This window comes from Dasypus novemcinctus, chromosome 9 (assembly GCF_030445035.2).
Source record: "Dasypus novemcinctus isolate mDasNov1 chromosome 9, mDasNov1.1.hap2, whole genome shotgun sequence".
NCBI lineage: Eukaryota > Metazoa > Chordata > Mammalia > Cingulata > Dasypodidae > Dasypus > Dasypus novemcinctus.
In genome coordinates, this window is record NC_080681.1 from 59357566 (window position 1) to 59371148 (window position 13583).

Below are 13583 nucleotides of genomic sequence, written 5' to 3' on the forward strand. Positions count from 1 at the left end.
AATTCTCTCTCTCCCTCTCTCTCTTTCTCTCTCTCTCTATATATAATTTCTTTTGATAGTATATATCAAGTTGCTTTTGGAAAAGTGGGTGAAGTTTTGGGGGCTACTTCCAGTGGAAGTTATTGGTAGGAAATAAAATTTAATGGTGATCCCATTATAAGCATGCTGAGCCATATTTCCTTATGGTGAGGGGGCAAAAGTAGAAACAAATCAAAGGAAAACATGTTTTGTTTTTTACCCCATTACCCTTTCTATTCCAATTAAACCTTGGCTGCTACTGCTGCTCAAAAGAGGGCTTAAGATGGAAGTGAAAGGACAAAAGAATGCTTGGATTCTGAGTTTTTAGAACTGAGGCTTAGTACTAGGAGAATAAAGGAATTTTTCAAGGATAATTGACTACTCTTTATTACCAGAAGAAAGTTCAGTTCCTCTATAGAAATAGAGCTAACTTTCCTAACAAAGGTAAAAATGTAGAGCATTTATGAACATGGCGAACATAGCAAACAGGTATCTAGTGAGAAGTTTTTGTCATATAAGGTGGTGACCCACAGAAGGATTAAAGGAAGATGGGGTAGGAATTGGGGTAAGGGAGGGAGTTAGCATTTACTGTATTCCTACTCTGTGCAAAGAACTGTATTTGGAGCTATTTATAAATACCTGTTTTCATCTCATTTCATCTCCATAATAACCCTGAAAGGGTGAGGTTATTACCTATATATTTAAAGATAAAGAAATCACATCTCAGAGAGGTTTAAGTGGCATGCTGGGGTCACACAGTTTGTAATTGGTTGAGCCAAGATTTGCTTTCATATCTACTGACTTCAAAGCCCTACCTCCTAGTTCCCAAACTGTGCTATGAGGCACCCAGGGGTGCTGTTGCTAATTCATGGGGACCCACATGGGATATTTCAAATGTTGGAGGTAAACGAAGCAATACTGGACATTAGTCAGACACTGCATAAACTACTCGCTTGGGGTGGTTCTCAGTTTCAACATTACATTTTATCACATTCTTTTTGATGATATGATATTTTTATGAAACTGGGATTCTGGTAGTCACTCTGATAGAAAAGGAAGAACCATTTGAAAATCAATGTGAAACAGACATTAGAGTGGCAGTGCCCAATATGATGCCAAGGTTTGAGAAGGTAGGTGATGTTCAACAGGTATACACATCCCATTTATAAGTAGTTATGGTTCATTAAGAATGAAATAAAAATATTTTTCCAAATAACTACTCAATAGGGTATCAATATTTATCAAGATGTTTGGACCAAACTACTTAATAAATGGAACTTTCAGGCATTGTGACAAAGTTACTGAGACAGTAAGTATATCTGTATACTCAGAAAGTTTAGGAACCTCTAGCTTTACTCATTTTATGTCAGAGCTTTATTCACTGTATCATCTTCCTTCTCTTCCTTCCCCTTGCTTGGAGTGTCCTCCTTTCTTTTTTGCTGTAAAAGAATCACCCAATATGCAGCTTGATTTTAAACTGATTCATATAAATGTTTTTAACTGGCTGGCAAAGATTACTTGTCTTTTCAACTTCTTAGAGCATTATATCCTCCATCACACAAGGAACCATATTATCATATTTTATTTAATGTATTCTCTAATCACTTCATGTGAGTTAGACTCAAGTTTATTTGGTTAGACTTTGTTTGGATTACACACAACGAATGGGACAATGAACACATTTTATTTTTCTTCTCTCTCTCTGTGTTTAGCACAGTGATAAATATACAGTTGGTGTTTAAGAAATGTGACAAATCGATGCCCTAAAATGCAGATTTGTAAAAGAGTTCTGTCAATCTAGATTTCTGAGAAGTAGGTACATAAACTTTAGATGTACTCATATTAATTATGTTTCTAATGAAGATAAGGTGATAATCAAATTAGCTGAAGAGTTGATGAGATAGTACAGAGGTGGTAGAAATGGAGTTGAATTCTTTTCAGACCACACAAATTAATAAGGATGGATTTCAAATTCATTCTAAAATAAAGGAATTAAGCATCACATGACTAAATTTCATAAAGCTGAATTTCAAAGTTATTTCTCTCATTTTATTGTTATTGATAGTGTTCCTATAAAGGTTGTAGCCCAAACACAAGACTGTTTTTAAAAATGTTGCTCTAAATCTGATCAGGAATTTGAATGAGATTTGCTGAATAAAAAAAGTAATTTAGACTTTTCAAATGACTCTTACAATAAAATTTTGGGGGTAGCCAAAAGAATATCACTAAAATGATATAATGTACTTACTGGCCAGGATTAGCTGGGTGAGCAAACTATTCCTTCTGTGTGTGCATTGGAACTTTTAGAGCTGCATTAATGATTTTAGGTCACGAGGGTGTCATTAATCTATGACTTTCTCTGGAACCCTCATAGTTTTTATAAGTGTAGAGAAACTCTGTTATATTCTAAGGAAAAATATACTTATCAAGGAAGATCTATTCACTTCAAAAAAACAGATAATTTAGTAATTCCAAAAAAATCCAAACCACACTGGCAATTACCAATAACCTTGAAATACCTCCACTGTAATCTCCTTTGGGGCTACCGGCCACTTGTGTTCATATTTTTCTTTCACAGTTTGCTCCGTGTTAGCAGTTGGATTTGAATTCTCAACACGCACTCCATGGCTTGGCTTACCCACCAGATTTTGAACAGATTTTACCATATTCTTTAAATCCTCTGGGTAAGGAGTTGGATATCGTTTTAGGTTTATTTCAACCTAGAAATTTATAAAAAGAAATTTAACATAAAAATACCTTCAGCAAGAATATTCACAAAACGACCCCATTTTATGAGCAATAATATAACCAAATGCAATTTAGTGAGTGCTGAGCTGGCTGAGAAACTGTGGTAGGGAGTTGAACACAACATTCTTCTCATATTCTCCATAGTGGCACTTCTCCCCACCCCTACATATATTCCTAGGTTATAAACAATTTTTAGATGATATCCTATCTTGAGAAGTCCCCTATAGATAACTGAAATGAGAAGACCAAATATTTAAATAACTGGTAATCTCTGAAGAACTTAATTGTGTTACTTAAGCTTCTTTCATACTTTAAAGGCCATTCCCTGTCTTTTCTTAATTATTTGCAAGTAATTTTGATGTTAAGAGTATCTTTGGAGTATCAATATAGGTAATGAGAGGAGACACCAAAATATTTACAAATAGAGTTGTCATGTATAAAAAAGTGGGAAGTACACTATATCTGCTGCCTCAGTTTCTGGTGCCCCAGCATGCATCAGCTCTATATCAATTAGCATGTTACATCAAAAGATTGGTACCTGGTTCTTACTAATGTCTAGGGAATAATGCTTCAGAGTGGAGTTTATATTAAGTTTTTACTCTAAAAAAGTGACATGCTTCTTAGATAACATCTTACAATAAGGAAAAATAAAAATAGAGACCATTTTCTAAGTATTTTAGGGAAACGTAATATTTGGCTTATATTTATCCACATATTTATTTCCATTGTTGAATTCATTTTTGGGGTATCAATCTGACTTTAAGGAACACATATATTAATATTAATACTATTATTAGCAGTTAATTTAGAGGAAAAAATACATGACACTCTATAGAGAATATCCTTCCATCAGAGTGCTTATTATATTTAAAATGGAATAAATACAAATTGCCCATCCTGATTAAAAGGGAGTGAGCAGAAAAATAAGGTCAGGTTTACATGGTCTGGCTTTGTTCCATCAACCATAACTTTTTGCATCTGAGTAGAACCAACTTTATAAAATGGAATGGTTCATGTGATTGTGGTGAGTATGGGTCTGTGGAAAGAGTGTATGTGTGTATGTGTGTGTGGTGTGTGCATGTGCAAGCATGTGTGTGTTGGAGGAAAGGAGAAAACATTAAAGAGAAGATGAAAGAGGAAGAGCTGAAAGAGAGAGAAAAGGAGAAAGAGAGAGGCACACACATACCCACCTACACACACCCCTGCAATTCATGGGATGTAAGAAATTATGATGGTGGTATTGATCTGAGGATTATGAAAATGAATCCAAACACTTTTGCTCATCTGCAGTTTTAGCAAATCCACCAACTGTGTTATTCTTCTTAGAATATTATCTTCTCCATGGCTCATTTTTCCTTATCTGGCAAATACTATGATTGGACTTTACCAGATGAATTAAAAAATTCTTTTCAGTACTAAAAATACAAAGATATTTTCCCAATAAATATTTGGAAATCCGATGAACAATGAGTTAATTTTGTTAAGATAAGTGTGGTGTAAAGGTAGTTCAATCTCTTTAACACCTCCAAATAAATAAGAATGGAACTAATAAGTAAAGAAATAAAGCTATTGAGATATAATCCAAGAAAAAGTTAAGTTTTAGAGAAAAAAGTTATGTTGTTAGAGTGTAATATGGAATGTCTCATGGTACTTAATTTATAATGCATTTTCAGGTGATAATAAAAAGAATGATATCCATGTTAGAAGAGGTCCATTGGGATGCATGCATTCTTGGATCTGCTGTTTAAACTAGTATTAGAAATGTTAATCAGACATTCAAGCTAATTTTAAATTATACTGTTGAATTTGTTTAGAAGTAATTGATATAAAAGGGCTAAAAGTGAAAAAACTACATTTTCTAAACATGTAAACTGTAGAATACTGTCACATCAGTTAAAAACATCTTTTTAAATAACCAGTGGTATATGAATGAAAAATAATTTTCAAATAGGAAAATAAAAATTCTATGCACCTTAAAAATGCTCAACATTAAAATTACACTTTTACTTTGAATCAGTTCTAAAAGAAATATGAAGTGCTCTTCCGTATTTGAATCAAATGCGTCACTGAATGTTGAAGTCTATTTTTCATAGATGGTATGTCCCATCTGACATAATTAGGTGACTACATAGTGATGAGTAGGGTGCCAGTATTTTCTGGTTATTTTATAAGCAAGTTGGTCACATCATTAGAATATGTCCAGGTATTTTATCTTTATAAAGACTAGAAATAAGCACATTTACCAGCATATGGTAAATGAAGGAAGCTAACCAAGTTTAAGCTTTAGGGTCTGTAGTTTGTCACGTGAGGAGACTTACTTATATATTTACATGGTCATTGTTTGTTACCTTCCTTAAAGAAGCCCCAATTTGTGTAAGCTTCTGGTCTCATAAAACTTGTATCTGTTCTACCTAGAAAATAAGCTTGCTTCCCATTTATTAGTCTATTAGCAGTACTTACTGGACTTGGGGTCAGAATACCTAAAGTTAAGCCACGTATTTACTCCTAACTACCCGTCTTTCTGTATAATTTCTACTTATGTAAATGGGAATATTATTATCTCTTCCACATATTTGAATTAGTCTAGAGCTAAAATGAGATAAATGTAAAAATCCTTTGAAATTTGGAAAGTTCTAAATAAAGATTAGATACTATTTCTAGAAGCAGATTACTATTTATTTTTAAAATATGGATTCTTTGGCACTCTAGATTCCAACTATATATGGTTAGTTATAACACCTGTAACTGTCTGGATCTTTTTAAAGATTGTATAAAGCAAAAGTTATAGTTTATTCAGCATCTGTCATGTGTCAGACACACAGGCTATACACTTTATAGCATTCAAATATCACAACCCCATGCAGCAGCTACTTATTGTTTCCATTTTACAGGAAGAAAACTGAGCCTTAAACAGAATAGGTTACTTGCCCCAGGTCACACAGCTAGTAGGTAGCAATGCCAAGATTCAAACCCAGCTTTTCCTGATTCCAAGGTTAATGTTACACAAGTGTCACTTAGCTCAGAGCTCTTCCTGGTATAGGTACAGCGCCTATTTGTATGGTCTTGTGGAAGAAACAGTCTAAGTTTAAATGTGAATTTTGTTGAGTTAAATAGCAAGTTAATTTAAATGTTCTTTTAAAAATAAAGTTAACAATTTATAATTTATTTTTAATTAAAACAATATTTTATAATTCTACTGTTTCTAAGCTCTGGAAAAGCATATTTTATATCCTTTTACCGAATGTTTTGCTCTCCTACCTTTCAACTCATGTGGGCAGTACTTCAGCAATGAGTAAACATGATTAAAAATCGAGTTATAATAATAGCTCACTAATGCCAAATATGAAAGCATTTTTTCTTTATATTCCTAAATATGTAGGCAGGAAAATTTTTCTTATTATAATAGGGATAAAAAAAGATACGCTTTCACTTATTATACACAAAAGTTAGAAAATCTATCAAGAATATGCTTATCAAAGGGTTGTATTACATCACTCATGAGAAAGTATTTGCTCATTTCACACAGACATTTTATTAAAATATGATTTTTACTGTAATAATATTCTCTTAATTTAAGAAAGAAGAAATGTTTCATAACATTCTATATTTCTCAGATCTAAATAAAGTGTAGTAAATGCAAATAGCAGCTGCAAGATGTTGGAGACCCACAAAAATTTAGCAATGAAGAAAAAAATTACTTCATGTTAATAGCTAAGGCATTAAGAAATGATATCTTGAATTCACACAAAAGTGGGATTTTCTTATATAATAATCAAATTCTGGTTTGTCTTTATTATAAATTCCAATAAGAGAAATAATGGTTAATATTTCAATAATAGATTATTATATATTATCTTATGCTAGGAATTAATTAGAATGTTACAAAGAAAGGAAACCTATAGCAGTTTTAATTAGGAAAATGCATTCTCAGCTTGCCTTATATTGTAGAAAGAATATAAGACAGAATAAGAATCTAGTCCATTACATGTGGTTGGCGAAGCATACAAAAAAATGTATTCTTTCACAAGCCATTAAGACATGTTAGTTTCATTATTCAACTCTTAATACCACACGCTGAGTTAGGGAAGCCCTGTCGGTCACAATTCCCAAGCCAATCTTCTCTTATAGGAATTTTTATCATTTGTATCTTCAAATTAAAGGGTAATTGATGATTTTCAACTTATGTCCGTCTTTGTGCTCAAGGTCCACTCTTATCAAATCTCAAGCTATTTAAGAAATAAGTTTTGGTTATTTAATCTCCCCAAAATTGATATTATAAAGTGTGTGTGTATATGTGTGTGTGTTTGTGAGATAGGGGAAATTTAGATTACATCATACTGTTATCAACATTCTGCTCAACTATTGGTATTCCCACACTTTAAACCAAAGGAGAAAAATAATTAAAATAAAAATGTAAATAAAAATGAAACACCCAACTCAAAAAACATGCCAGACATCCCCACAAAAGGCACCTCATATAGATGTCCCCTCCCCTCTGACTTGGTCCTCCCCACCTCATTGCCAATGTCAAGAAGCAAAAAAATTAAATTAGGATCAAACACTGGCGATTGGAAGGTTTCTATGTGATCAACATTTTTTTACCCAAATCATGCAGAACATACCCCATAAACCACTGTTCCAAGGTTGCCTCTATATGGGGGATTCTCCTACCCCAAACACCTAGGCCTACCTGTCTGCCACTTAGAGAGGGAAGAGTGGTGGATTGTGCTGCAACTGGCAATGGAGTACACATGCTCCTTTCCTGCTGGAGGCCACTTATACAACCCCATGCCAGCTGTGGGTCATTCTGGGGGACTGGCATATCTTGGATCTGCTGATCACACCTGGCCCATGGTGTGCAGCAATCGCCAGACAGTCTGGCAGGTTGGAGAGTAATCCCACGCTGGCCCCTTTCCCAGGGGGCTTGGCAGGGGTGATCCTGTGGGAGAAGGAATCTCCATTTTCTGGGAGAAAGAGGAGCACTGTAGCAATACTTTCACTTTATCATTTTTTCCACTCTCAGTAAACTTTCTTTCACTCTGGGTAATGCATTTTAAAACAGTTATCAGAAAATTAGTTTTAACTCTATGAAATACAACAGTACAGATATCATATGAAGCTAAAGGATCACAATTGCTTCACACAACGCAGCATTCATACTATACTATATACATTTTAAGTAGGGTATTATACTCTAGTTCATTTGAAAGTTGATGATATGGTTAATGGTTTCTTTTTAAATTTTATATAAATTAAGATAAAATAGTGCTGAATTTAATGCACATGTAATGAGCCAAAAAAGTGATTAAGTTTGTGTAAGATTTTAGTGTATTCTATTCATCATACTTCCATGATGATTTATTTAAAAGTTTGTTTGTGCTCTAATTTGTCCAATAGCCAATGGCATTGGAAATATTCAAATTAGTAGTTGGGATTTTGGAAACACAATTGTTTCACCAAAGGAAATCAAAATATAAAAAATCTTAGATAACATACACTCTAAAGTATAATGAACCTACTCTGATAAAAACAAACCTGATCACATAACACACAAACAGGGCTTCTAAATAACTTTGCATTTACTGTATTTTATGTTTTCATTGACACATATACCAGAGTATATTAAATGAACTCTTTTCTTCTTGGATCCTTAGAGTATAGGTTTTTAGGAAGAAGCAGATAGTTTTTGACAGTTTAATAAAATATAAAAATGAATCAGAATCCAATACAGAATGCATTATCCATTGATTCAAGATTGAACATATAAAAGTCATATTAAAAGAAGATCTGAAATGTTCTAGTGCTTTTTAAGCATTATTTTTCTAGGAACTCACAAGTAAAAATGGTTTCTTTAGTTATTAAGATAACTATAATCATCCAGAAACTTTTTAAAAACCCAAATCTTTAATGAAATTGTCATTTTGGATTTGGGAATACATTTTGGGATCTCCATAATGATAACAGGCAGGTCTTGTCAGTAAGTGCTAAATTACCTTACTATCTATATAGAAAGAATCTAGAATATGTTGGTTTAAGAAATAGAATTTAGAGAATGTGGGAAGGAGGGGATAGAGAAGAAGAACATGTAACACAATCTAGATTATTAATAGAATGCATATACACTTACTAATGTAATTAGTCACTAAGGGTGAGAGCTGTTAGTCTCTATGATGGAAAAGTGCACAAATAACACTGTGAAAATATTAATGAGAGATTCAAGATGTTGCCATGATAACATGAAAATTTGCTGCTGATTAAATATAAAATATTTTAAAATCTAAATAATGGAAAATGTTTATTTAAAGATTCAATCTTGTTACCTGATTTAGATTAGTCCCAGTGAAGGATTTTTAAAAATATATGCTTTGAGGTGAAAAACTGGAAGTTATTTTCCACAAGGAACATCATCTACCATTAGGCACTTACTTCCTTGAAAATTTTTTGTCCTCATTTTAAGGAAATTCAATGACTCTTCTTAAATATCATAGGGACATAGATATTTTCAGAGGTTTTAATGTTGATATAATACATTAATCAGTTGGCCCTTCCATAAATGTAAGGTTTGGCCTCATACAATCTGTATGATGTGATCTCAGTGATTAAAATAAAACTAGTTTAGTGTTTCAAAGATGAAGTATGATACTTAGATGAAGTCCATAACCAGATTTGGGGTTTTGTTTCTGGCTGTCTCTCAGCTTGAATCTCTCTCTCATGTTGTTATTCTGTCAGATGGGGTGGCATAGCAAATTTACATAGTTGGGACATTAGTCTCATTCTGAAGCTTTGCTTACAAATCTACCAGCCTGCTACAATGAAAGGCACTATGATGAGACTTGAAGATTCATCAAGCAGAAGTCACTCAAGTTGTCCCAAACTCTGTTTAAAAAAGTAACAATGCACAAACAAAAAGAATAAGAAGAAAGAAGAAACAAAAGTTAAAAGGTTCACCTTAACTTTCCCAGCATTTTCGTCCTCTTCTTTTTTTTCTTCAAATTCAAAGGCAACAGTCATGCGCTGTTGTCTCTGCTCTTCCCACAGTGTAGGGTTAAAGCTGTCACTGTCTGACTGGAAATCTGTAGTTAGATTCCAAAGTATTATTGCTTTTTTTTTTTTTTACATAGAATTCCGTTAATAGAATTTATTATACTATAGAAAAAATGGTGATAGTTACCACAAAGACATAGAAAAATAAAGGAAAAAAAGAAACAGAAAGAAAAGAGGGATTAAAATTTCTTTTTGTATTTGTTACATGATTTTTAGAAACATATTAGCTAAAATTCAGTTTTCCTAGGTATACATTAATTACACATTTGGATTGGAAAGCTTCCCAGTATAAATGTAGAGAATGGACTCTCCATAGGACGATGATGTTGATGAAGATAATGACGATGAGAATGACAATAATAGTAAAGGTGCTAAGAGTCTGAAACATTACCTCTTTTAATACTCACAACAGCACAACAGCAGTACTAATATATTTTATTTTAATACATTTTTAATTTTTTAAAAAAGATTTAATTACATAAATATTACATAAAAATATAAGGGATTCACATATGCCCTGCTCTCTACACCTCCCACATTTTCCTACATTAACAACATCCTTCATTAGTGTAATACATTTGTTACAATTGATAAACACCTTTTGGAGCATTGCCACTAAGCATGGATTATAGATTACATTGTAGTTTACACTCTCTCCCCCACAATTTAGTAGGTTATGGCAAGATATATAATAGCCTGTATCTGTTGTTGTAATGTCATTGAGGACAATTCCCAAGTCCTGAAAATGCCCCTATATTACACCTGTTGGTAGTGCTAACATTGTCCTCTTTTTACTAATTAGAAAGTTATAGCTTAGTTGTAAGAGACTTACTCAAAGTCATGCAGATAATCTAAGGATTCCATTCCAGGTCTGTGTAAGTGCAGGGCCCAAACTTGTTACCACTAAACTATACCAAGATTTCTTTTATAAAAGATACTGCATAACATTGGTTTGCAGCAAGGTACCTAGGACTGCAACCATTTTGGGGGAGTTGGGGAGGAGGGAATGGTGGGACACTTGTTTTTACTTTAGAGAACGTGGAAAATTTTGTCTTTAACATAGAAGTTTCAACTAGTCTAAATGTGTCTCAAACTAACAGGAAAATGCCTTATAAATCTTAAATTTACTTAAAAAGTTTGGTTAATGGTAATATCTTTTTTGCAAAATTATTATGACAATCACATGAAAATGCAATAAAAGGACTTAGTAGAGCTAAATTCTTTTCCAAAGCATGACCTTTTAAATATATTTCCTTGTTTGTTGCAAGGGATATGAAAATTATTTGTTTACACTGCTGTCTGAGAAACCAAAAGGTGACTTGTTTAATGTTCAAGAAAGCTTTCGTATTTGCAACTCTTCTGTCCTCAAGTGAAGAGGCCAACAGACAAACACACAAGGCCAATTCCTTATCATTATACCTTACCTAACTAGATCCATCTCATACCCTAGAACAAACTAGAGATTTAATCTGTGAGACTGTTTCTCATCCAGTAAATGAGACACATTTCATTTTTCCCTACATCCTTTTGAAATGAAATATTTTAATTATCTAGGGATGTTTAAAAGAAATTATAAGTAAAGATGCATGAATAAAAACATAATTTGTAAGATTTAAGGTTTTTCTTATGCCATTTATAAATATGATGACATTTCTTTCATAAATTCAGAATATCAATTTTATTGAAGTCTGAAAAAGACATCAAAACAATCTTTCCTTTTCCTATTTCCATAAGCCAAAATTTGAGTGAAAATAACCTAAAACTTCCCAAAATATTTCATTTATATTTGTAAGTAAAAGACTAAAACCACCTATCATAATTATCCCTGAGAATAAGACCTGTATAAACAAAATGATTTCTTTTAAAGGTTGGTTCAACTCAAATATGGAGGATTAAAATGGGTTTATTCTTCCAGCAATTACTGTCACTGTGACACAGTAGATAATGTGAACCTATACTAATTTACAAATGGTAAAGGACAAACCTCATTTAAAAATTTTATGAATAATGTGATCATAGAACAGAAGATTTAATTAAGGGAAAAGATTTAGGTTTTTCAACAAGTATTCCTCTCAAAGTTCTTGCTCTATTTAGGGAAACTCAACTTGAAAAAGAAAGAATGGTCATCCATTTGCAAGTCATCTCTTTATGGTTGACTCATAACATGAAATACTTTGGGGCCTGAGGCCAGACTAAATAAACTTGTGTTTGTGTAATTAGTGAACACAGGTAATAAGTCAGTTCATTGAAACTTCCTTACTATCTGACTGCTCTGGCTCATACCCATTAACTGGTTACCTCATTTGGTGAACTAGTCCTGTTTTATAATCTTCTAAGAGAGGATGTTACTCCTAAAAAGTCAATATTATTTTCACCTCTAAAGAGGAAAAATTTTGTTTTGGGAATCTTACTACAAATATTATTGCATGTGTAGAAGGTAAGGAAAGAGTCAGGCTTAGAGTAAACCCCCAAATGATTAATGTGTATCAAATATTTATCTATAATGACCTTGCCTATGTGCCAGTACCCCTGGACAGGGATCAGAACAAGAAGAATCACTTTTATCCATAATAAACAAAAATTAAAAAACGTCTACTGATAATTTACCTTCATCACCACGAGGTTGTTGGGGAAACATGTAGTTAGTCAGTACTCTTTGTTTTGTTTCTGGATGGGCTTCAGTTTGTAAAGGGATAAGGGCTTTGGACTGGAAGCAAAGAATATACGAATGTGATTAATATGACTGCAAATTTAAAGAATATTGTTTTATACAAGATGATGACCAATAGTCTGGCTTTCACTGAACTGAATAACAGCTAAAAGAAAAGAGAGAAAAAAAATGGGATAAGAAAGTATATCTAATATAACATTTTTACATTTTAAGGTTTTCATAATAAGATTTCCTCCTTCTCTAGCATACTCTTTCACAAAACTTACCAAAACCTATTCATCTTCTCTGAGTAATGTCAGTGAAGTAAGTTTATTCCTGAAGAGACCAAAATGTTATAAATTGTTCAACTAACTTTTTGGTATGGTTTTATATACCTTTTCATTTTCATGGGGTGTTGCCCTAGAAAGAAAAATGGAATTTGCTGTACAAAAGCATCTATGTATTTAAAAGGCTAAAACAAGCATTTAGTTTTTGTAACCAAACACAGGGCCTATACACAAATAAGCAATTGTACTTGTATTTGATATATCACAATATATTTACCTATGGTCATATTTTATTCTCTATTATTAATTTGATTTCAGAAATACTATTATTTGAAGGGGATTTTGGAACTCTGATATTATATACCAGAAACATGTTGAAAATTATTGTAGTATTTAATGTTTTTTTAAAAACCCTGTTTATTTCCTGACATATATTAATAGGAGTGAATAACAAAGGGGATCTGGGGTACCATTTTGTCTCATGGAATTGAGTTCTTAAACCACTGCTCTAAATAATTATGTCAATTTTCCCACAAGAATAATAAATCATAATATCAGGGGATTTTTTTCAAGTCTACAGAACAGAGTATTCCATTAGCATAGTTCATACTAATTCCAGAAATGATTTATTTGTAACGATATATTGATGCCTAGAAAAATCTACACTTATTGATAAAATTTCAATTTGAATAACAATCTAATTTTTACTCCATAGATGGAAGCAAGTGCTATAATGACTGTAGGAACACAAACATTCTCACATTTACATTTCACAATTAGGAGAGGATTTTTAAGTTTTCACAAATATAGCCAAATGCCTAGAAGTATGAACAACT

The 13583-nt window shown here is 32.6% G+C and overlaps 1 protein-coding gene across 3 annotated transcripts in view; it reads right to left on the reverse strand.

The window, feature by feature from the left end:
- The window catches only part of LRRC7 (leucine rich repeat containing 7), a 641808-nt gene that overhangs the window by 113642 nt on the left and 514583 nt on the right, over window positions 1-13583 (reverse strand). For all 3 annotated transcript variants that reach the window (XM_071217384.1, XM_071217382.1, XM_071217383.1), the window contains 4 exons: window positions 12418-12517; window positions 9715-9839; window positions 7457-7705; window positions 2538-2738 (listed from right to left, as the gene is read on the reverse strand). In XM_071217384.1, the coding sequence (XP_071073485.1) occupies window positions 2538-2738; window positions 7457-7705; window positions 9715-9839; window positions 12418-12517 (675 nt within the window). The remainder of the gene's footprint in view (window positions 1-2537; window positions 2739-7456; window positions 7706-9714; window positions 9840-12417; window positions 12518-13583) is intronic.